This window comes from Scophthalmus maximus, chromosome 8 (assembly GCF_022379125.1).
Source record: "Scophthalmus maximus strain ysfricsl-2021 chromosome 8, ASM2237912v1, whole genome shotgun sequence".
Lineage (NCBI taxonomy): Eukaryota > Metazoa > Chordata > Actinopteri > Pleuronectiformes > Scophthalmidae > Scophthalmus > Scophthalmus maximus.
The window spans coordinates 18,172,668-18,194,568 of NC_061522.1; the positions used below are offsets into that span (position 1 = coordinate 18,172,668).

The following is a 21,901-nucleotide window of genomic DNA, read 5'->3' on the forward strand; positions in this document are numbered from 1 at the left end:
CTAATACTCAAGTCATTTCATCAAGTCCTTGGTGTGAAAGTGGCAACCCACCGTGACGTTCCCAATGGGCTACTTGCACAACCGCTTCCGGGTTCCACTGACTGCTGCCCGACTGTTTCCGGTCCTGCTCAGCAGCGGCTCTGTTTCGTCATCGGTAGCGAAGTGTCTGCTGCAGACCTTCGCGTGAGAGGCGGCGGAGAAATGATCCCGGGGTGTGTTTACCAGCCGTCGTCTTCTCGGGCCGGGTCGGGACGGGTCGGAAACCCTTTTGAAAGATGTCCTGTTTTGGACATTTTCCTGCGTAACACTTGTGAAACAGACGAGCAGGATTATTCTGAAGCGGAAGTACGTCACGAAGCCTAGTGCATGTAGTCCATTGGTTTGTGAACTGCCGGTTCGTAGCCCCGAGTTCAGCGTTTTGACCATCTTGTGTTTCCTGGGAACCAGACGTAGGGGCAGGGTGGGCCAATCCACCGACAGGCCGGTACTAGCTGTCGACCAATGCTGTGTCCAAGCCCCCGATGCGTACTGTGTCTTTCTTTTTCATCCATTTTACTCTAAATGAGATCACAATTTACAAAATCAACATCAGGCTGTACTGAAGAAGACGCGATACCGGAGATCGAGATCATTAACCCCGCCCGGAGAATGTTTACCGACGCTATAAATAAAGTGAGAAGTTGAGTCATTTTCTCTGTTGAGAATGACTTCTCCTTTGCTGGTGATTCCAGAGAAAACAGGCTTTTCCGTATTGTCTCCATTTCCCGGAGCCGGCGACTACGTCAATTTTCCATATATGCGTGAACCGTGCCTTAAGAGTTGCGGAGTGAAAGCCCATGTTTGTTTCACTCTGGAATTCAAAAGTCAAAATCGAATAGGAAGATGTTTCTGAAAACTGTTTTCGCTTCCTCGAAACACCCCCGGTTGTTGGTCATTGCGGTACGATGTGCTCATCATTCCGCGGTTGCAACACTCGCAGAACAGAGCAGCACCTGACCCCCGGGCCCATTCATTTATCCCCTCTGGTTTCCCATTGATGCCTCTCCTTATGACTGAGGCCCAGAGGAATCTCCACCCAGGGGACCTTTCAACAACAAACGCAGCCAGCTACGACAGCAAGCTGCTTCTCTGAATGAACAACAATGTCATTCCAGCAGTGTGCTTGTGTGTGGCTCGACTGTATGTGAGTGTAGCGAAACACCACTGGCTTGGTAGCAGTCGGGTGATCTTGTGACCAAGGGCTCTTAATGACGGCGAGGAGCTGTGAGCAGACCCAACGTCGCTGCGTCGCCCCCGATTAGTCCATATCGTGCTCGCTGTAGTGTTTGACTCAGAGGCCATCCGAGGCGAAGGGAACCGCACGCATCAGCGCCTGAACACAAACACCAGACTGGTCGACAGATCTGTTCCTGCCTTAGGCTGCACTTCAGCTGCCCAGGGATTCAAATAAAGCGTTTCAATGAGTTTACAATAATCGAGGCGGGCAGACATACGCTGTCTCCTGTACCCACAAGACCGCCCCGTCGCGCTACATGTGGATGACCACATTTCCCGTCAAGCATCTTGGAAATGTGAGAGCTGACGTGGGTTTGTCATGCACGGCGGGGGCCGGGGGGCGGTGGGCACGCTTTGGCGTCTTACAAAAGTGCTGCGGGACAGTTGATAGAAGGCCACTGTCCTGTCTGCAAAAAATAAATCGCGATTGAACGAAGGGATCCGTTCTTTTTTTTTCCTACTGTCAAGCTCCTTCTCATCTGTCCTAATCCAGCCGCTCCCCCTTGACGTGAGCCGGGAGAGTCAGTCATCGGAGCGACATGCTGTCGAGGTTCAGCGCGGAACACACACTTTCTCTTTCAGTTTCCTCTCCTGCACGCCGAGAGAGAGAGAGAGAGAGAGATGAGCCGGTGGTCGAGGGAGCGGCGTCAGTGAGGACAAATAATTGAATCAGAGAAATTAAAACTGCTTGGTTTTATTTTTAAATCTGAATTTAACACTTGCATTATTCATGAGGAACTTAATTAAACCAATGCATAAAGCCATGGACGATTAGCCATGAGACTCCAGTGTTTCTATGTTGAGGAGATTGCCAGTGAGAAAAAAAACTCCAATGCAAAATTGGAGAAACAGGAAAAGATATTTGGAACACATCGTATTATCTTGGATCTTTAGACTGTACTATGATGTCTTTCTGTGTATTTTTTCTAATAAAATAGTGAACTTTACATACGTTATTCAGATTTCCTCTTTGCAGTTCTGACAGAATAATGAAGTCTGTTGCTGCTAAATTACATTTAATGATTATAACAATACATTTTATTTATATAGCACTTTTCATTCACATATTCATAGCAGTTTTGAAGAGGTGAGTTTCAATTAAAGATTTGAATGCACACTGTGCGGCTACTCCCACAGTTTTCTTGTCATCAACAAATCAAAAGTTCACACTCGACGACTGTAAGCCAGATCTCGCAAATCAGCACTCGATCGCCATGTGTGAACTGCCATCACGCAAGTGACCCGCCGGTGCCTTGCGGACGCCTGCCAGATATCTAGCAGGCTCAATATCATGTCAGGGAGACCAAATCCTGTAGTGTGTGCTGTGATTGGCAGTGAGTGCGTGGACTACTCCATCACTGGCGTCGAAGCACTTCAGCCAATGACAGCGCAGGGGCGTCACGGGTCGATCGGAAACCCGTGAGCAACTGTAGCGCGACAAAACGTCAGCATCCCTGCTGCTTTCACGCAATCCACTTCTTAACCCATATTCTCTGCCCCCCCCCCCCTTGAAGTGAGAAAGTGAAAAACCCAGGTAACGTTCTTGCACAGTATACTTTGTTATTGACAGAAGTGTTAGGTGAAAAACACGCGTTTGACCGCACACTTGCCGCCACTCGTAGGATTTCCTCGGGAGTTTCGAGTCTCTCCGCAGCACTTCCCCTTTCATGGAAAGGTTAGGGATTAATATGCTCCTGTATTTATATTAACAGATAAAAGGAATTTTGTTTATTTATTTTCTTTATCTATAATACTTGTGGAGGAAATAGGAACACTTAAGCACACAAACATCCAGACAGACAACACATTCCACTTGTGTCTCCAGATAATACGGGCCAAGACAGCGATGTGTTATTCTACCGCGTGTGTGTTCAGACTAAATGTTTGTGTAGATGAAGAAGCTCTAAATAGTCGACATGTTACCAGCATCGGGGCAACGTTTTCGTCCGTGTCGATGGAAAAATGTGTCAGAATGTCTGGAAACTAAGCCTTGCCTGTTTCCCCACTCTTTCACTGGAGGTAAGATCGTCCGACGGGTTCCCATCACCCTAACTCAGCACTATATTTGTCAGTGCCGTTTGGAAAAATAGGAGGAGAGCAAGACACGGAGGGGGGGCAACGATGAGTGAGCAGGACAGATACTGACCCCTCATACTCCCACCCCAGCTCTGCGAGCCTTACGGGCCTATTTATAGGGGGAAATTGCGCTATGGAAAAATATGACAAAGCTGCATTCCATAAATAAGCTGGGAATGGTGGAAAAGAGCACACGGCTTAGTCTCCGAAGGCCTGAGCGGCGGTTCTCAGGCTCGGCCTCTGGAGCCTCCACACACCAGTGACGGGGCTGACGCTGCCGTCCGCCAGGTTCTGGTGCAAATGTTGTCCAGACACTCGGTCGAAAAAATGCCGAGTGTTCTCCGTCCAGCCCCCTGTGCCGATGTCAGGAGTTGGTTTGTCAGCGACACTAATTCGCTGCTCAGGTGCCATTAAAGAGCAAAGGTGCCGATTCGACACGTTTGTTTCACGTATTATTTTTGAGCAAGATGACTCCTGGTCTCCTCACACAGATGTGAAGTTTTAGTCTCTTTCCTGGAGATGTTCCGATTCCGATACCAGAATCGAAGACGCCTCCGGTGCTGGCAAAAGTGCCGGATCGGTGCACAGATCCCCACACTCGCCAGTGCCTGATCCGGCACTTTTGCCGGCACCGTGTCTTCTAAGTGGTTTCACCCGGGTAAAACTTTCTACTGCACTTTTCAGCCACTTAGAGGAAGTAATCGTGGTGTATTCATGGATTTATTTGTGTTCTTCAGTTATGGACTGTCAAACCAGATAGTAGAAGTAGGATTGCATTCATTCTCTGTATGTATCTGTTTCTCAAAGGGTTTAACCCGAGCCAGGCCGTACAACGATGATAGCAATCATCTCTTCCATTCAGGGTTAGTAGCAAACAGCTGTTACAGTGAAATACATTTGCATTTTTTAAAAATGCAATGGTATCAGATCGGCACTCGGTATCGGCCAATGCGCAAAGTCCAGGTATCGGAATTGATATCGGAATGGGGAAAAATGGTGTCCGATCATCCCTACTATTCAGGGAAAGCTTCAATGGACCCTTTTCTGCACTCCTTTGAACCAATACACCGGATATGTTTGCGTGATTTCAGCTTTCTCTCTCTCGCACTTGCTATGTTAGGAGCGTGCCGGACCAGCCGCCGGACCAGCCGCACAACAGTACAAAATCTTGGCCATGACAGTGTGCAGTGGATCTGTTACAGACCAGTGCGTCTTCATCCTTTCACAGCCGCTGTTTGAATGAAACGCATGAAGCTAAATGAGAGTGCTGCGGTCCCCGACTGTCTCCTCAGCGGGATTAAGCACTTCCCGGTACCTTGGTCATTTGCTGCTTTGTTGTTAAGGGAAACAAAATAATCCTGTGCGTGTGTGTGTGTGTGTGTGTGTGTGCTACGTGTGTCTTGACTCCACTCACTTAGAATGAGTGACCTGACAATGCCATTAACTGGGCAACACGACCGTTATTCTTCGCAATGTATTTTTACAAATCACATACAAGAGCTGTCTAATGACTTTTTGACCAAGAAAGCATGCCGCTTTAGCGGGCGAAATTGAAAGGGAGTCGACCCCTGACCCCGATGTGTGCCGTGTGCGTGTGTGCTGGACTACCCAGCATGCATTCAGTCTCAGCCCAGCTAGACAGCCCCAGATGTCGGGCAGCAGTGGTGGCGTATAGGACCCCAGACGACTGGTCTCTGCAAGGACACGCTCTCCCTGAGGCCCGCCGCCAAGTTCCAGGCTCCAGAGGGTCCAGGAGGTCACCTCCAGTCCCCCCCCCCCTCCCCACAAAATCCTCCGCCATAACAGCAGCTAAGAAGCTATGAATAAACAGGCTGTCATTGTCTCATAATATATTTATGGAAGACAGAAGCTGCATTTCTTTTTTTTCCAGTCGCTTGTGTGGTATTTTTTCTTTGTGGGAAACTTGGAGGTATGCACTCATGTTGTGGGACAGCGAGACAAAATGATGTGGAGTGGAGCTACTGTGCGATAGTGTGCTTGTGTGTGTGTGTGTGTGTGTGTGTGTGTGTGAACTAAGAGAGACAGAACTAGACTTAAGATAGACTGTAGACAACAACACCAGAAGAGGAGTATACATTGGCACCGGACTCATAAACTAGCAACTTTTACATCTTCATCTAACTAAGATACTGTAGTCCGTGCTCAAATTTCTTTTCACTCAATGTCATAAATCAGTAAGTTAAAGGGGCAGTAAACGATTTTGAAGAAAGATTGTTTGTTGTTTGACTTTTTGACCGCACAGGTTGGGGCTTGAACCCACAGTTTTGGGGATGGGAGACGGACGCGCTAACCACTACTAGGCCAAAACTCCTGCTGCGTTCATCATATGTGAAAGGAGAAGTCGGACAATGTCCGCAGTTGGCCTGGAAACAGCTTCAGTGTTTTGCTCTGCAGCTTCCTTGTAGAGCTGTGTGCGGCTCTCTTTGCACTGCTCTCTCGCTCTCTCCCTCCTTCTCTCGTCTGTCACGGTCAGACCGACCATCGGCCGCACAAGAAATCCCGCCTGCGTCGATGGCCCGTCAAAACAACCGTTACGTTTTGACCACACAGGCAGAATTCAGCATAAACTTAGTAGATGCCACTTTCTCCTGCGCTCTGACCGATCAGCTTCAAAAGCATTTTCCACCAAGTTTGGTGTAAAATCTGTCTACGTGTTGTTGAGTTATTTTGTACGCAGGCACGCACATCTGTTTGTTTGCGTTCATATTTAGCCATGCAAGCACCTTTTCTTTGTGGAGTTTGCATGTTGTCCCCGTGGTTTTTTCTCTCGCCGGCTTCCTCCTACAGTCCAAAGACCTGCAGAAGTTGGAGACTCCAAATTGACCATAGGTGTGAATGTGCGTGTGAATGGCTGCTCGTCTCTGTATGTTGCCCCTGCCATACATTGGCGACATTGGTGTAGCCCGCCTCTCGCCCAATGTCAGCTGGGATTGGCTCCAGTCCCCCCGCGAAACCTTGAAGGGTAAAGCGTTATAGATAATAGCCACAGTTCTGGCTTGGCAAAATATTTTCTCAAAACACACCCTAAGGAATTCCAAACAACATATTAAGAATAGTAGAAGGACCACGTCTGTTCCATGGAATTTATAAAATTGTTATCTCCTTACATTGGCGCCCATGGGACAGATCCTAGAATAAACACTTTTAAACCTTGCATAAACATGCTTTTCTCTGTCATTTCAAGAGCTTCCCATTCATTTTTTTCCCCGTGTAACGCTTCTTTTTTTTTTAGCCAGTGACCTACGTGACCTCATTTAAAGCTCGTAGGATGGGTCATCTCTAATAATTCCCCAGGCGACCTCCTCAGGAGAAGTAGAGTGCGGTTGATGTTAGTTTGACTTGTCCAGATTGCGTCTGATCTCCTCCACCTCTTACCAGTCGGCTTACGTCAAGGTCAGAGGTCGGGCCTCGTTCTGTGTCAGAAAGGTGAGGTTCAGATTGTTGGTTCCTTCTTTTTCTCCGTCGAAGCCAAACCTGACATCCCCGTACACGCTGGGTGGATATAATAAGAAGGATATTTTTACAGTACAGTACAGTATATGCCATATGATATAAACCTACTCAATTTCGACAAAGGAATAAATAAATACATCATTGCAGTGCTCAATTTTGTTGAGGCTTTGGTGCTACAGGATTACATACACGCACATAAAGGTTTTCTGTTATTTTGTCCATTGTGTAGGGGACTTGATCATACATGTTTTATATATTTGGGATGTCTCTCTTGAATATTAATTCCGATAAGTTATTTTAAGATATTTCGTCAAACTTTAAATTATTGCTTTTCAGAAAATATTTCGGGGATGGGAGACGGATGTGCTAACCACTTGGCCAAAACCCCTGAGTCATAGCTCCAGTGTCTAGCACGTCTCTTAAGGTGTCGAGGAGTGATGTTTACAAGCTGCACACTGTTGTGATTTTGTGTTTTTGTTATCAATTGACAGAGCCAGGGCTGTGCCGCACACAAAAACCGACAGCGGACCATGAGGGAATATTCGCGGAACTTTACAAAACTGTGTGAGATTAAAACGCTTACCGCTGCTTTTGTACATGCACTTGCACTCCGGACATTTACATGATCTTCTCCAGAGGGGCTGCATGTGAGAATGCAAACATCCGCAGGTGTCCGCATATTATGTTGTCTCATTTAAGTCTCAGCAAGAAAGAGTATAGCTGGCTTCCCCAAAATGTCAGACTGTTCCTTTAAATTGCACAGAGCAAACGCAAGAGACTGTGACGAAACAATCATTGGCCCGTGTGGGATGAAATCGCTTCATATATTCACATGTTTTTCTAAATTTTTCCACCTTTAGTCCTTGTTCTAGCTCTGTGTGGGCGAGATAAGATAAGGTGACATTAAGGTCACACACTCTCTGCCTATACGAACCCGTGTTCGTAAGCCCTGGTTGTAGATGTGATGCGAGTGGGAGTGGGAGCCATTAAAGAAAAGGAAGACGAGTATTGATCTGTTTCGCCGCGCTGTGCTGGCCTCTCCCTCCCCAGGCAGTGCAGAGTAATTGCTCGCTCAAGGACTTCAGAGGCCTGATTGCTTTAACCCACCAAGGCTCCATTTGTGTTTGTCCCAGTTAAACACGAGCCCCTTCAGTGCTCAAGCAAAAGAAGTTGTCCTCGACACCTTAACAAATGTAGTTGGACTTTGAAAGCGAGACCGGCCGCCCCGTGCGGACTCTTTGCGGTAAAGGATTCTTCTGTGTTTACATTATTAATACCTCTCTCTTTGGGGATCTTACCCTTCCTGCCTGTTAGGTGTAACCTGAGCGCATTCGTCGACAGCATCACTTTTTGCATCTGACGCCGACGCCATGCTCCCGTTCAGACTCGGCGGCTCTGTGCGTTGCGCGCCCGACGTGCCGTCACGCTGCTGTGAGCAGGCGGCGAGCTGCAGTGCAACAAAGCACTCTCGGTGATCCGCCCAGAGCTTCTCTCAAGCCCGTGCTTGCCTCCTGCACCAAAGCAGCCGGCTTTGGCTGAAACAGCATCTGTGATGTACCTGTTTTCTCCCGAAAATAATCACGCACGCACACACACACACACACACGGTCGCAACACCCGTGCACCCACATGTGCCCACGCACTCCGACACACGTGTACGTGCACACGTACACACACACACAAGCCCCGCCGATGTCCTCCATTATTTACGCCGCGGCGTATATCTGCATGCAAACGGCCCATTCCGAGACAATCTGATCACACAGCGGAGGCTTCGCCCCGTCCGTTCCTCCCCGCTCGGTGAGAATATCGCCGGGGCCGAATGGAAACTTCATTTTGCAGGGGGCTAATATTAGCCTGGGCCTCTGGAAAATTCCTTTTAAATGATCACAAGCTGAGAAAAGGCAAAGAATTTGTTTAGTGTCTTTTGCGCGACAGTATTCTCTGCATACACAGCAGTTTGTGTCTTTCCTTCTTTCCTTTTTTCAGATGGTACAGCACACAGGAGGGTCCTGGGAACACAGATGTGGAGGGAGGGAGGGAGGGAGGGGGGGGGGGGGGGTGAATGGAGCTCATATGATGAAATGTAGGACTGTTTGACTGTCACTCTGTCTGCACTGCTAACAATGTTCTGCATCAGGAGGTCAGATCACTCTGTGTCTCCTGCCCCGTGTGTACATGTGATTCCTCGTCATAACAGACACAACACTATCTGACATGAGCCATTCAGTTTTTTCTTTTTCATAGTATAAAAACACCACGTCAAGTATTCATCCGCGATACATGGTGGACAAAGCCACCCCTGCCCTGTAACTCGTCACCGCCTACATTAAACTCTCTTTATCATTATACGACCCTAACTTTTACGACCCGTCTTTGTGTGTGTGTGTGTGTGTGTGTGTGTGTGTGTGTGTGTGTGTGTTTGTTTGTTTCGCCAGGAAAATCCCACCTGGCCATAGTTCAGAGGGTGAACAACGAGGGCGAGGGAGACCCGTTCTACGAGGTCCTGGGTATCGTCACCCTGGAGGACGTCATCGAAGAGATCATCAAGTCGGAGATCCTGGATGAGACCGACTTGTACAGTACGTCCAACTCTTGACGCTCACACTCTTTTAGGCTTTAGATCTCAAGGCGTCGCCAAGCCTGTCGAAAGTAAGAGCCCTGAGCTTGAATCCACGACTGGTTATGAACAGATCCAGAACTTGCAGGGGATCTCAAATAAGCACAAGTAAATGGTTCACATCATATTCTCCTTTCTGCTAAGCCCCCGCTGTTTAATAGCAGCAAGGGGTGTAACACTAGACTGTAGCACAATATATCGTGAGACAAAGAAAAAGACAATGTGGAGCTAGAAACTGTAAGATTGTGAATCCTGAATAGCACAAGTGTTTGCACACATTCAATTGAAAGTTGCAACTAAAGCTGTGCTGAGTCGCCTGTAGTGACCATCACACAACTCTGTAGCTTCATCTATAGCTCGCTGTCTGGGTCTCGTGCCCCGCAACAATATTGTTTTGGTTTTAATCCAAACCGCCCTCAAAAGCCATCAGATATTGTTTCCCTCCGGAGTTGGTGGAGAACAAAGCAAAGTTAAAAGGAGAGTGACGGGACTGACATTCATCAGGTGACCAGACACACAACTCCAGATGAATTCTATTATTGTTCCGTGTCGACAGTTTGTTCGATAACTTTTTACATTTTAGGTTTAAAAAGGACCCAGTTTACCTTCTGTGATGAGACGCATTGCTGAGTGAAATGAGTTTGTATTCAACGTGCGGGGATTCTATCAAATTGTTCGGACTTGATGGTAGTGGTGTTTCTCCGCCAGCTACTACGACTGCTCACAAGCCAAAGGTCAAGAGTGCTTGTTCGGTGGGAGGGGTTGCTCACCCCAAGTCAAAACTGACCGGATATGCAGGATGGGTCTTCAGAAAATTCTTGGGTGTTTTACAGGAAGAGAGATGGAAGGGACTTTATTTGTATGAGTATAATTTAAAAATACATAAAAGTGATTTGTTTGACATATGAACTGTGAGATAAGATAACACAAGAGTCAACACAGGGACTCATGAACTGTCAAAGGTCCACTCCACACTATTGAGGGCGACTATAACATTTTTATTCTCAGTTTACTACCATTCAAAAAAGTTATTTTTACGGTGTTGTTTGTCCACCTCAGAGTCTTTACGTGTGTTTTGCACCCCCATCTGCAAAGAAATCCATCCAAATCTATATATGATTTCATATACAAGGACGTTTCACAGTAGACCTTTGTTTTTAATGACACTTTTTATTCCGCACCATGCCCTGAGTTGTCTGTGCTGTTGTCAGTGTGGAGTTCATGCCAGTCTATTTGTTGCTGTAATACATATGGCTGTAAGTAATGCTGAGAATGTGCTAAGCTAACAATGTAGCCCCCTATAGCTCTCCTTTAGTTCTGAGAAAGACGCCACGGCTACGTTTCTGGAAAAAGCAATAAGCTCTGGGTAACTCAAGTTTAGTCACCCTCTGACCCGGGGCGACTAGCTCAGTGTCTGTGGAGGGGCATGAGTTCACCCCTTCTTCTGCACCAAAGTTTCCGTTTGTGTCTCAGCCCCGACTTTTTTAATTTTTTTCCCCTCCTCAGCCGACAACAAGACGAAGAAGAAAATCACCCACCGGGAAAGGAAGCAGGATTTCTCGGCCTTCAAGCCGACCGACAATGAAATGAAGGTTAAAATATCACCTCAGCTTCTGCTGGCTACCCTGCGTTTCCTAGCAACAGGCAAGTGGGCTGCGTTGCTGCTTGACTTCCCCCAGTGTGCCCTCAGCCCCTCGCTGCAGGGGAAAGTGTGTGTGTGTGTGTGTGCGTGTGTGTGTGCGTGTGTGCGCGCGTGTGCCCGTATGGGCTTTGAATTTTTGGGCGAGTGGATGGAGGGAGGAGTGAGTATGTGTGTAGAATGAGTATCTGCTGTGGGCCTGTGTGTTCTGTGTGCTTGTAAGGGAATGAGTTGTGTCGAGGACTCACAGCAAGCGTGTTGGTATGCATGTGCGCGCGCGCGCGTGTGTGTGTGTGTGAGGAGGTGCAAGGCCTTTCGGGAGCGCGGCACGGGACGTCTGTGCAAAGGCGTCTATTTGCTTGCTTGTCATGCACTGAGGGTTACATGTTGAGATCGTAGCTCACAGCTTTAAAAACACCACCCTGTTTTGCTTACACTCGTTCCTCGGTGACATCATATCCAGCATTTTTGGCCCATGATTCGCTGTTCTCCACATACTTAGTGTAAAATGTGAAATATTTCACCCGCGTTCCCCTTCCCCTTGGGAAGTGGATCTCTGATGAGGCGGAGGAATATCTAAGTAGGACCGCGACAGCAGCAGCAGCAGCAGCAGCAGTCGACTATGCCTCACTGCAGCTGGATTTGCTTTGGAACTTTGACCTAGCAGCTAAGCGATGATTAAGTTCCTCTAAAGACTATTAGGGAGTTTAGTTCCTGGTGGTGGAGCCGGCAGCCAGCTGACACATATCACCGCCGCTGAGTTGAAGGAGCTGATTGGCCCATTAGGTGGTAAAAAAGCAGACCAGGTTAGGATAGGGCTTTTTTATTAAATGAAGTTTTGTTTAGGTTTACGTGCATGGGAAGGTTTGGATGCTGTAGAGGGCCGAAACTGTGTTTGTGTGGAAACAAAGGTGTCCAACAAACTCCTCAAAATCAAAAAATGTGTAGTTTATGATGATAAAAACAAAAAAAAAGTCTCAAAATAGAAGCAAACAATGTCAGTAATTGTGTGAAAGACTGACCATTTAAAACTATCTGAACTTGCTTCTGATTAACATTGGGATCATCATTCCGTTGGGACATATGGTTCTTGTTTGAGATTCCTCGCCTGACGGTTTCCCTTCTCTCCCCAGAGGTGGAGCCGTTTGCGCCCGTGCAAATGTCGGAGAAGATCCTGCTGCGCTTGCTGAAGCACCCGAACGTCATCCAGGAGCTGAAGTACGACGAGAAGAACAAGCGGGCGGCGGAGCACTACCTCTTCCACAGGAACAAGCCCGTGGACTATTTCATCCTCATCCTGCAGGTGTGTAGGGCACGACGAGGTGCAAACGTGAAGGCCGGTTCCAAAATGTTGTCCTGAATCGGAGCCACTCCTGGCCTGCATTCAAATTGATTTACGGCACAAAAATGTTTGACTCCAAAACTAAATTTCGAACTATACAATAACTGTTAACACGGCAGCTGCACGCAACATAACTACACTACACCTCATGTTACACTGATCACACTTCAGCGCACTAACGTACGACTAACACATCAGTACCGGTCCGACAGGTTTTTTTTTACAGTACAGCCATCCATCGAACAGATCCGTACTATGGTTCTACGGTATGCATGGTATGATTGCACTGCAGGGCCGCTTGGATTAAATCATGTGACAGTGCCACAGGTAAACATCAGTTATACAAATGTCTGATCTAAGAAGATACAAAGATAAATGTACATCATGTGTTAGAGTAGAAGAACTTTAAAAGGTACTTATCGTGTTTCATTTGTATTTCCAAGGTTTCTTGACGAATCCTAATCCCTTTTTACATCCGATGTACGTTAAGTTTAAAAAATGTAGAATGATGGTAGTAGTGCACACATGCCTCTTCTTTCTCTCTGCCCTATCTTTGCAGACACCTAATTTGCTCTTATTTACTCAAAAGCAGATTCAATACGGCGCCAGGAAACCTTCATGTAGCTTTGCGGTTTGACATCTGGTCTTTGAAAATGCTGCCGTGGCCAATTTACAGTTTTCCTCTTTGACGTTGAGGAGAGTAGCAAGTGTTGAGATCAAGGCAGTGAAGTGGAAGCCTTCCACTTCCATGTAGGAATTACCAACGTTCACACATATGATACAGTGAAGTGAATATGTGTGGTTGCACTGGATCAAATGAGGTCCAGGTGGGACCAGTGAGGCCACTGCCCCTGAGAACAGGCTTACTGTAGGAGAACATTGAAACAGAGTAAGGATTTGCGAAAATCACAGGCACGGTGAATAAATACAGTATATTTGAGAAGATTTTGAAGAGGGTGAAAGTGGAATTGCAAAGCACAAAACTATTTTTGATATCCTAGATAGAAAGGTGGGAAAAAAATATACTGTGACTGACACAATGAAGCACTAATGCAGAACATCCACACGTGCAGGTGAGGGCGCTGATAAGAGATGAAATGTGTTCTAAAAAAGATGGATACCATTTTCATGAAATGCAAACAGTCTGAAAAGAAAACTCGTTATTGGACAAAGTTTGCATTTCAAACACTCTGTGCCGTGCAGTCGTGGATAACTCTTGCTTCTTGCCGCCACAGGGGAAAGTGGAGGTGGAGGCAGGAAAGGAGGGGATGAAGTTTGAAGCGGGACCGTTCTCCTTCTACGGGTTGATGGCTCTGACGACCTCGCCAGGTACAGTGCGACCTCCGACCGACCCGTCCCGTCTTTGTCGGGGGTTTGATGGTCTTTCAGTCTCTTCTTTCCTTTCTTCCTTGAGTAAAATGTTAATGTAAAAAACTTAATAAATAAATGAGAGGCTCCAAATATAGCATTGACTAGTTAGTTTCAGTTTCAGACAGTTTAGGATTTACAGTAAATTACATTTTTTTCCAGTATCCTTTGAGATTTGGTTCAAGTCAATATTTATTTGTAAAATAAAAAAACAACACTTTGATATTTAATGTATGAAAATATATAGTAAGTATTGTTAACGTGTCAGTTGCAATACATAGGTGTCCTATCAGCAGTGTCAAAAATTCAAATTGTAATCATCCACTTTTAACCACATATATTTCCATTGTACAGTAAGTCATGACCACAGTATGACTTAGTAGTGTACTTTTACATCACGTTTACTTTATTGCAGTAGTTTAACGAAGGCCAAATGCAGTTTTTTAACTTTGTCTTTCTCTTTGATATGCTGTGGAAATAGACCAATATCTGCCTTCACCTCGCCCCCTCGCTTTATCTGTGCCAGTAACCAGGATGTCAGAGTTATTCCTAACCACTGTCCCGCAGTGACGTCATGAGAAAGCGTCACCTAGTGATCTGCTCAGTCCTCTCAGTTCATTCATAAACTGGCAATACTATTCTCAGCATTTCCCAACCGCCCTGATTCCCTGTGGGCGGCGGGATCTGAGAGACACCTACTGGTGGAAAAGTAGCATGAGCTTCCTCTGTGTGTGTGTGTGTGTGTGTGTGTGTGTGTGTGTGTGTGTGTGTGTGTGTGTGTGTAGGCGCTTAGAAATCAAAGGTGAATCTTCTTTAATTTGGCCTTTCAATTCCATAATCTCTATGCCTTGTGCCAGAAGCAAACCCCAGATTTAATAATTCATGCAGTGATTTTTGTCTTCTCCTTTTTCTCTCCTTTTTTCCTCTGTCTCTCTCTCTTCGCTTCCTCAAGTCCCTCTGTCCCTGTCTCGTACGTTCGTGGTCAGTAGAGCTGAATCATTAGCAGGATCTCCAGGTAAAGTGGTCCTTTTTCTGTATACATACACCTAATATCATCCTGTCAACTACTTATGACTACTAAAAAAATGATGTTTTATTGAATCTAAAATGTACATGCCCAGTAGATTGTCTTCCAGCAGCTCTGTGTTAATGTATATGGGTGTGTTTTACCGTTTTTTTCTTCTTCTCTGGCGGTTTGCGGTCAAGCTTGTGTTTGTCCGTTTGTACTTGAATGCAACACACACACTGTATATTCATGTTCAAGAGAAAGAGAAAGAGGGAGAGGGGAAAACAGATTCAGATTGAGACTTTAACACCCTCATCCCTCCAGCCATTAGTCAAGTGGCTGAATGGTGTTGGAGACTGGAGGCCCCCCGAGCGGACCCAGGCTCCGCCCCCGCTCGCCCCTAACCTTTAACCCTCCGACTACATAAACAAGACCTACAGCTACAGGCCCACTGCTGGACGCCACTGAGCGCACATACAAAAACACACATGTACACATATGTTCACATGCACACAGGCACATGTAGGACGAGTTCTATACGCTGCACAGAACCACGGACACGGTGCCACGAGCACAACTCGCCTGCGTTCATCCGGAAGTGTAGTTGAACAAAAAGGTTATCTTCCTGTATTCACAAGTGACCTACAGTGCACTTGATAAAGTGTTTTTTTTTTTTTCTTCTTTCGTCTAGTGTGGCGCTGTTCACAGATTTGTGTGTATTACACAGCCCGCCATTTTTTTGTACTGACCTGGCCCCTGTGGCCCAGAGAAAGTGGAGTACTAATCCACAAGAGTTCATATGCCAGGTCTTTGGCCTACTGCGCTCAGTCCGCACGCGCACACACACACACACACACACACACACACATGCTCCCAATCACGCACACACATATTCCAACATGGGATTACATACATTCCAGCCGGCGTAGTAGCATTAGCTACGGCCAAGCCGTTTCCACTTTGTTGTGTGTGATTTTCACTAGGCTTCTTTAAGAAGTGGAAAACATAATCTGTCTTTAATTAAAAAATGACACAAAAAAATGCACACACACTCACAAAAAACCCAGAACAAGTCTTCTGTGTGGCAGCTCACTGAGCGAAGGATCACTGGAGACCACCGACTCAATACCTGCTTTATGAAACTCCCCTCACCTATAGACTTATGTAGAAATGAGATTTCCATGCAGCATCACAGTGAGCAGCTGTGCTAATATCTAACACTTGACCTGGAAAAATGTCACAGGATATTAAGTTCTGCTGAAGCTAATGTGCAGCTCAACTAATCTCAGAGAAAAGTGTGTAACTATCCAAAGCTGAAAATGATGTACAAATAGATGATACAGTAGAGTTATCATAACTGACAATACAACAGTATGTAACGGTAGCAAGTGTCACATCAACCTTAACACGTATTATATTAGAAGAAGAGAGGTGTCAAGAAGTCATCACCCACAGTTGTGCTCTTGTTCTCGGGGAGAGTCTTATCAAACTCCCCTCGCTGTGTTTCCAGCTGATGTGACATAATGAGTCTAAAAGGCTGCATATTTTCAGAAATATTCCATGACATATATCACTGTTGCATTCCCCTGGGAATACCAAAAGGTGAACCAAAATTTTAGTTTTTAACCTGGCCTAAACTGACCTGGCCAATCAGGAGCCCTGTACCAGTTTATGAACACTGTGTCTACTTAATGACATCTCAACATTAGTTATGCATTTTTCTCAGTCATCCCTGGAGCAAAATGGAACAGTGTCTATGTGTGTGTCAGACAATGTCTAATTTAATATAAACATCATCGTAATTGTTCTTTCCCCAGAAAACAAATCTCCCCCGCGGCCGTTTGGACTCAACCACTCGGACTCTCTGAACCGGAGCGACCGCATCGAAGCCATCACCCCGACGCTGGGCAGCAGCAACAACCAGCTCAACTCCTTCCTGCAGATCTACATGCCTGACTACTCCGTCCGAGCGCGCTCAAACCTGCAGTTCATAAAGGTGAGGACACACACGAGAGAGGCTGTTGATGAATTGATTGTTCCGACACTGGAAACCGTTAAAAGACCCAAATGAAATACATTTGTTAACGGACAGATCACAATTGTGAGCAAGTTTTATTGACGGAAACATGATTACATTCCCAGGTAGATTTGATCTTCGAGTTAGTAGAGACCGAAAACAGATCAAAAGACAGTGAATGTTGGATTTACATTTATTAGGTGGACACGACCACGAATCCAAATGACTGTTACTGTGTAAATAAAGGACAACGAGTAACACTGTCCCCCTAACAATGTGTTTTCTGACCCCAGTCGGCAAAACTCTGTGTGCAGCTTGTGTGCACTTTTATTTTTGAGTTTAAAGAATTATAGATTATATAGAACGTCTGTTCTACCAGTCAGTGTCTTATTCTAATATCGTTTGCTCATAGAGACATCCATTATCCTAACTAATGTAACTATGGTTACTTGACTAATCGAGCCTCGTTGCACAACTAGAGCTCTGATTGGATAAAACCGTACGTCTTTGTGCTTATTACTGCAGCCCTGAAACAATTCAACTCCCACAATTCTCCCAGAGTTGTGGGAGTCGGTTAATTGATTTAAATGTTTTACTTTAATAAGATCATACTAACAAATAATTCATCTTATTTATTCCCTTTTTATTGCATAATAAAATATCAATTAAGTAACTGCATCGTGACCATTTGAAAGGCCCGAGTGATCATGATGGTTCACGAGTCTTACAGAACATTTAATTACACAATAAAACATGTTTTTTTCTCACAGTTGTATAGATACCACACTGACTTTATTAAAAGATGGCCAACCAAATAAATAACTCAGGTCGACCTACCAGCTCTGTTGTCGTTCAAGCCAACACAATCGGCCACAGTCAAACCATCTTTACTGTTGCCTAGGTAACACGCCAGCAGTACCAGAACGCCGTGATGGCGTCGCGGATGGACAAGACGCCCCAGTCCACAGACAGCGAGTTCACTAAGATCGAGCTCACGCTGACGGAGCTCCACGACGGCGTGGAGACCCCGGCCGCCGTCACCACCACAGCCAGCACAACGAGCACCAGCCCCGCCGTGTCCATAGCTGTGGCCAACGAGACGTCCCAACTGCTCAGCCCGCAGCAGAACTGCGTGGGCCTCAGCAGGAGCAACCACAGCGCCCACAACGAGGGACCCATCTAGCCCCCACCGAGCCCGGTGGAGACCCGGACCCTCCACCCTGTCTCGTGGACACACGCGGAGCGGCGGCGTAGGTGGAGATGAGGGAAAGTGGGGAAGTGGAGGCGGGTGGAGAGAGGGTTCTGCTCCGACCAGTAGCCCCCAGTCAGTCAGTCAGTCAGTCAGTGAGACCCTTTCATGGAGGGGCGGTGGGGTAAACGGGTGCTGCGTCACCCCGAACGCCCCCCCCCCTCCCCACCTGAACGCTGTCAGTGTCCCTGCTACACCACACTCCTTCAACGGGTGGCACTCGGACAGTACCTGGGACTGAGCTTCTTTTCTGGGACAATCTGACACCTTCATAGCGGTGGCGTGGACTAGAGGATGACAGAGTGCATGCAAACCCCCGTCCCTTTACCCTGTGCGCACACACACACACACACACACACACACACACACACACACACACGCTCACATGCACACATGCTCACAAAACTCATAACATTAGCTATACTTTCTCCTCAGGCCAAAGACTTTGGTCCCCCCTTCTTACACTGGACACAGACTGTTTTTTGCACGTTTGAAGACGCTCACATTCCGACACTCATTTCCCCCCCCACACACACACACACACACACACACACAAATGCAACTCCACCACCCGTGCATCTTTTCAGGGAGGCTCAGTCAACTGTTGATCCCATCAGCGAGGACTCAAACCCAAAACACGCAGAGAGCAACGGTTAGTCAAAGACTGCACCAAAAAAACGCTTTGAAAGAAACCGTTATACCACGAACCAAGAATGTTTTCCTGTATTTATTTATTTTATAATATTGTGTGTGTATATACGTATGCGTGGAGACACGGTATGACACGAACTGGCACACGAGCATGCTCGAGCATGTACACAGAGGTGTGCGCGGGGCACACGTGTCATATCAAAAAAGGACATGCTACATATATGGAGATGAAAATCCATTCATGTATATGAGGAGGTGAGGGTCTTTTACAGATACAGTATGTATATTACAGATCTCGTTATTTTTACTATTATCCTAAATCAGGCTTATGGTACATTATATTTTACACCTTTAAAAAAAAATCACACTATTGCCTTTAAGAGAAATCATAAAATTAATTATTTTAACAAGTGCAATGAACCGCAATGAAATTTATTTAAGAGATGATTATGACATTTTTTTAAAAATCACTGTATCATAAATTGACAGATATATTTGTATGTATGTATTGTATGTATATGTATATTTGTTTTTGAAAAAAAAAATGCTAAACTGCAGCCATCCACAAGCAAAACTGTCTGTTAGTCAGTCTCTGGTTTCTCTTTGTCTCCATCATGTTGTTGCATCCTTTGACCTCAAACACGTCGACTGCAGTGACACGTTCATGTGGGAGTTATGATCCATAGACCCGTCACCACGGTGTGGTCGGGTGGGGGGTGGGGGGGGGGGGGGGGGGGGGGGGGGCATTGGTTGGCATGGTGTGTAAACGTGCCGACGCGGCACCTATGCATGTGGAGGTTATGTCTATTATTTTTCTTTTGTTTCTTTTTTTTTTTTGACAATTTGACTCATAATCAAACTTGATAATTGCACAGTATTAATGACCTCATCTAACATGTTGAGCATCATCAACGTCACAAAAAGCAACCTCGACATTAAACATGTCCATGAACGATACACAGCGATGCTTTGCCACTGTTTGTGTGTTGTTGTTGTGTTTTTGCGTGAGTGTGTGTATGTGTGCGTGTGTTCGGAACGAAGCCTGGTTCTTCATAGACTTTACTTGTTTTGGTTTCCCACAGAATGTAGATCATAACATAATTCATAATTCTTCAGTTAATTCAGATTCAACTCTAAACTGGTTTACCTCCTGTAAAACGACAACTTCTTGTTTGTGCACGTACATTTATGTTACATCTTGTTTGTCTGATCCAAGGCTCAAAGTTGTGATCTTTAAAATTGGTTATATTTTGGGACTTCCTGAAATTACTTGTGAGGTTTATTCAATTTTTTATTTTTTGTTCAAGAGCCAGGCTTGCTGTTTTCCCACTCGTCGTGCTACGCTAAGCTAACTGGCTCCTGGCCCCAGGTTCATGTACGTGTGAGTATGGACGTGAAGAAAAAACGGAAAAGCTCATTCCCCAAAACATTGAGCTATTCCTTGATCTTTCTTTTTAGCACTTTCTCGCCCCTTATCGTTTCACCTCAAGCAGACAGAAAAGAGTTTTATGATACAGAATGTCTCATGAGTCTCAGACTTCAACACTTGTGTTTACTTCAGATCTACAGTTGCAGTCTGTCACCACTGGGGGTCGCTGTTTCTTCATGTAACTCAATCTGTGTCTGTGTCTGTGTGTGTGTGTGTGTGTGTGTGTGTGTGTGTGTGTGTGTGTGTGTGTGTGTGTGTGTGTGTGTGTGTGTGTGTGTGTGTGTGTGTGAGCGCCTCTCACACCCCGTATAACCACGTCCGCCTTGTTTGCAGATGCTGCTGCGTTTTGCTGTTGTTCACTGTTCACTTGAACGTGCTCCTATGCAGCAGAGGCCCCGCTCTGCTCTGCTCACTGCAGAGAGGAAGCAGGGAGTGATGACACGATCAGACTGTAAACACGCTCTGCTTCACGGGCCTGATGGAGAACAGTGGCTGACAGGAGATGCAAGAGGAGCATCAGCTGTGACACAGTTATTCTGATTCTCTGTGACCCAGGACACAGTTAATGTCTTTCTTTCTCTGTGTCTCTCTCTCACACACCCACCCACACACACACACACTCTGTCCATCCCAATGCTGCTGCTGCTGCTGCTGTACCCGTGTTCTGTCCACAACGCGTCTTCTGCCCTGAAGACAACTCCCCCATTGCCTCCACCAGCTGGTGCTTTAATAAAAACAGTGAATGATTAACAGACAACACAGGCGGTGGCTCCGTGTGCTCAGTCATAAAGCTCTGCTGCCTATGCTCCGTATGAGGCCTAAGCCATTAAAAGTACTAAAGAAATAACACAGTCTCCACAAAAGGGAAAACGTGGACTTAATGTTAAAACAAGACAAATGTGACTTTAAAAAAGTCTTTCTGGAAACATATTCGCTTGTTCTTCATTTTCATGTACACAGTACTAAATAACTAATACACTCACAGAAAAATAAATCATATTTAATGACTTTCCAACATTTCCCAGCCTATTGTTATTGTACAAATAACTAGTTCATCCTATGTACTGCTGTGTATCAAGGCATCTACTGACAAATTAACATATTACGCATAAATACATATCTATTTTTCATATTCTCTTATCAAACAATCACATATACATTGAATGTATATATATATATAAGTATCTATGTTTATATATATGCATACATCATCATAAATACACAATATATTACAATATTATTATTCTCTTTTTAATGCATGTTTAGGTTTCCCAGCCTATTTATATAATCTCACTTATCTTTATCAACATCAGTGCGGTCAGTCTGGTATATGACCAGTATCTGATTGGCTGCTGATGGTGGTTTATTACTTTATCACAGACATTAGTGAGTCACTTTACAGACTTTGTGACTTTTCTCCACGTTAACACCATTTTCCCACAATTCTCACTTTAGGCCGCTGCTCAGTTTACTGTCTTTCTTTACACCAGAGAAAAGTTTCATCCTGATCCAGTGAAACACAGAAGAGGCTGCTGACAGGCCTGTATACATATGTAGGGATGAAGTCATTGTGTGTTATTATATACAGACAACAATACATCTGATGTTAGAAAGAAGCACTAACACACCTTTACTCAGCTCCACACACCTCGTGTTCATACACTAGTATATTTCAGTGAGCAGGTCAGAACCAGGAAATATTGAACCCCCCGATCTTTTTAATGGCTGCACCACCCCACAAATGGAAATATAGAT

General features: G+C 45.7%; 1 protein-coding gene across 2 annotated transcripts in view; it reads left to right on the plus strand.

Annotated features, from left to right (window-relative positions):
* Positions 1–19,416, plus strand: part of cnnm2b (cyclin and CBS domain divalent metal cation transport mediator 2b) — a 32,868-nt gene extending 13,452 nt beyond the window's left edge. The window contains exons 2-8 of one of the 2 annotated variants that reach the window (XM_035637801.2): positions 9,264–9,407; positions 10,952–11,089; positions 12,218–12,387; positions 13,662–13,755; positions 14,747–14,809; positions 16,618–16,796; positions 17,719–19,416. In XM_035637801.2, the coding sequence (XP_035493694.2) occupies positions 9,264–9,407; positions 10,952–11,089; positions 12,218–12,387; positions 13,662–13,755; positions 14,747–14,809; positions 16,618–16,796; positions 17,719–18,000 (1,070 nt within the window). In that variant the 3' untranslated portion in view covers positions 18,001–19,416. Of the gene's footprint in view, positions 1–9,263; positions 9,408–10,951; positions 11,090–12,217; positions 12,388–13,661; positions 13,756–14,746; positions 14,810–16,617; positions 16,797–17,718 lie in introns of those variants that run through there. The other variant, XR_007031310.1, reaches the window with a different exon arrangement.
* The last annotated feature ends 2,485 nt before the right edge of the window (positions 19,417–21,901 follow it).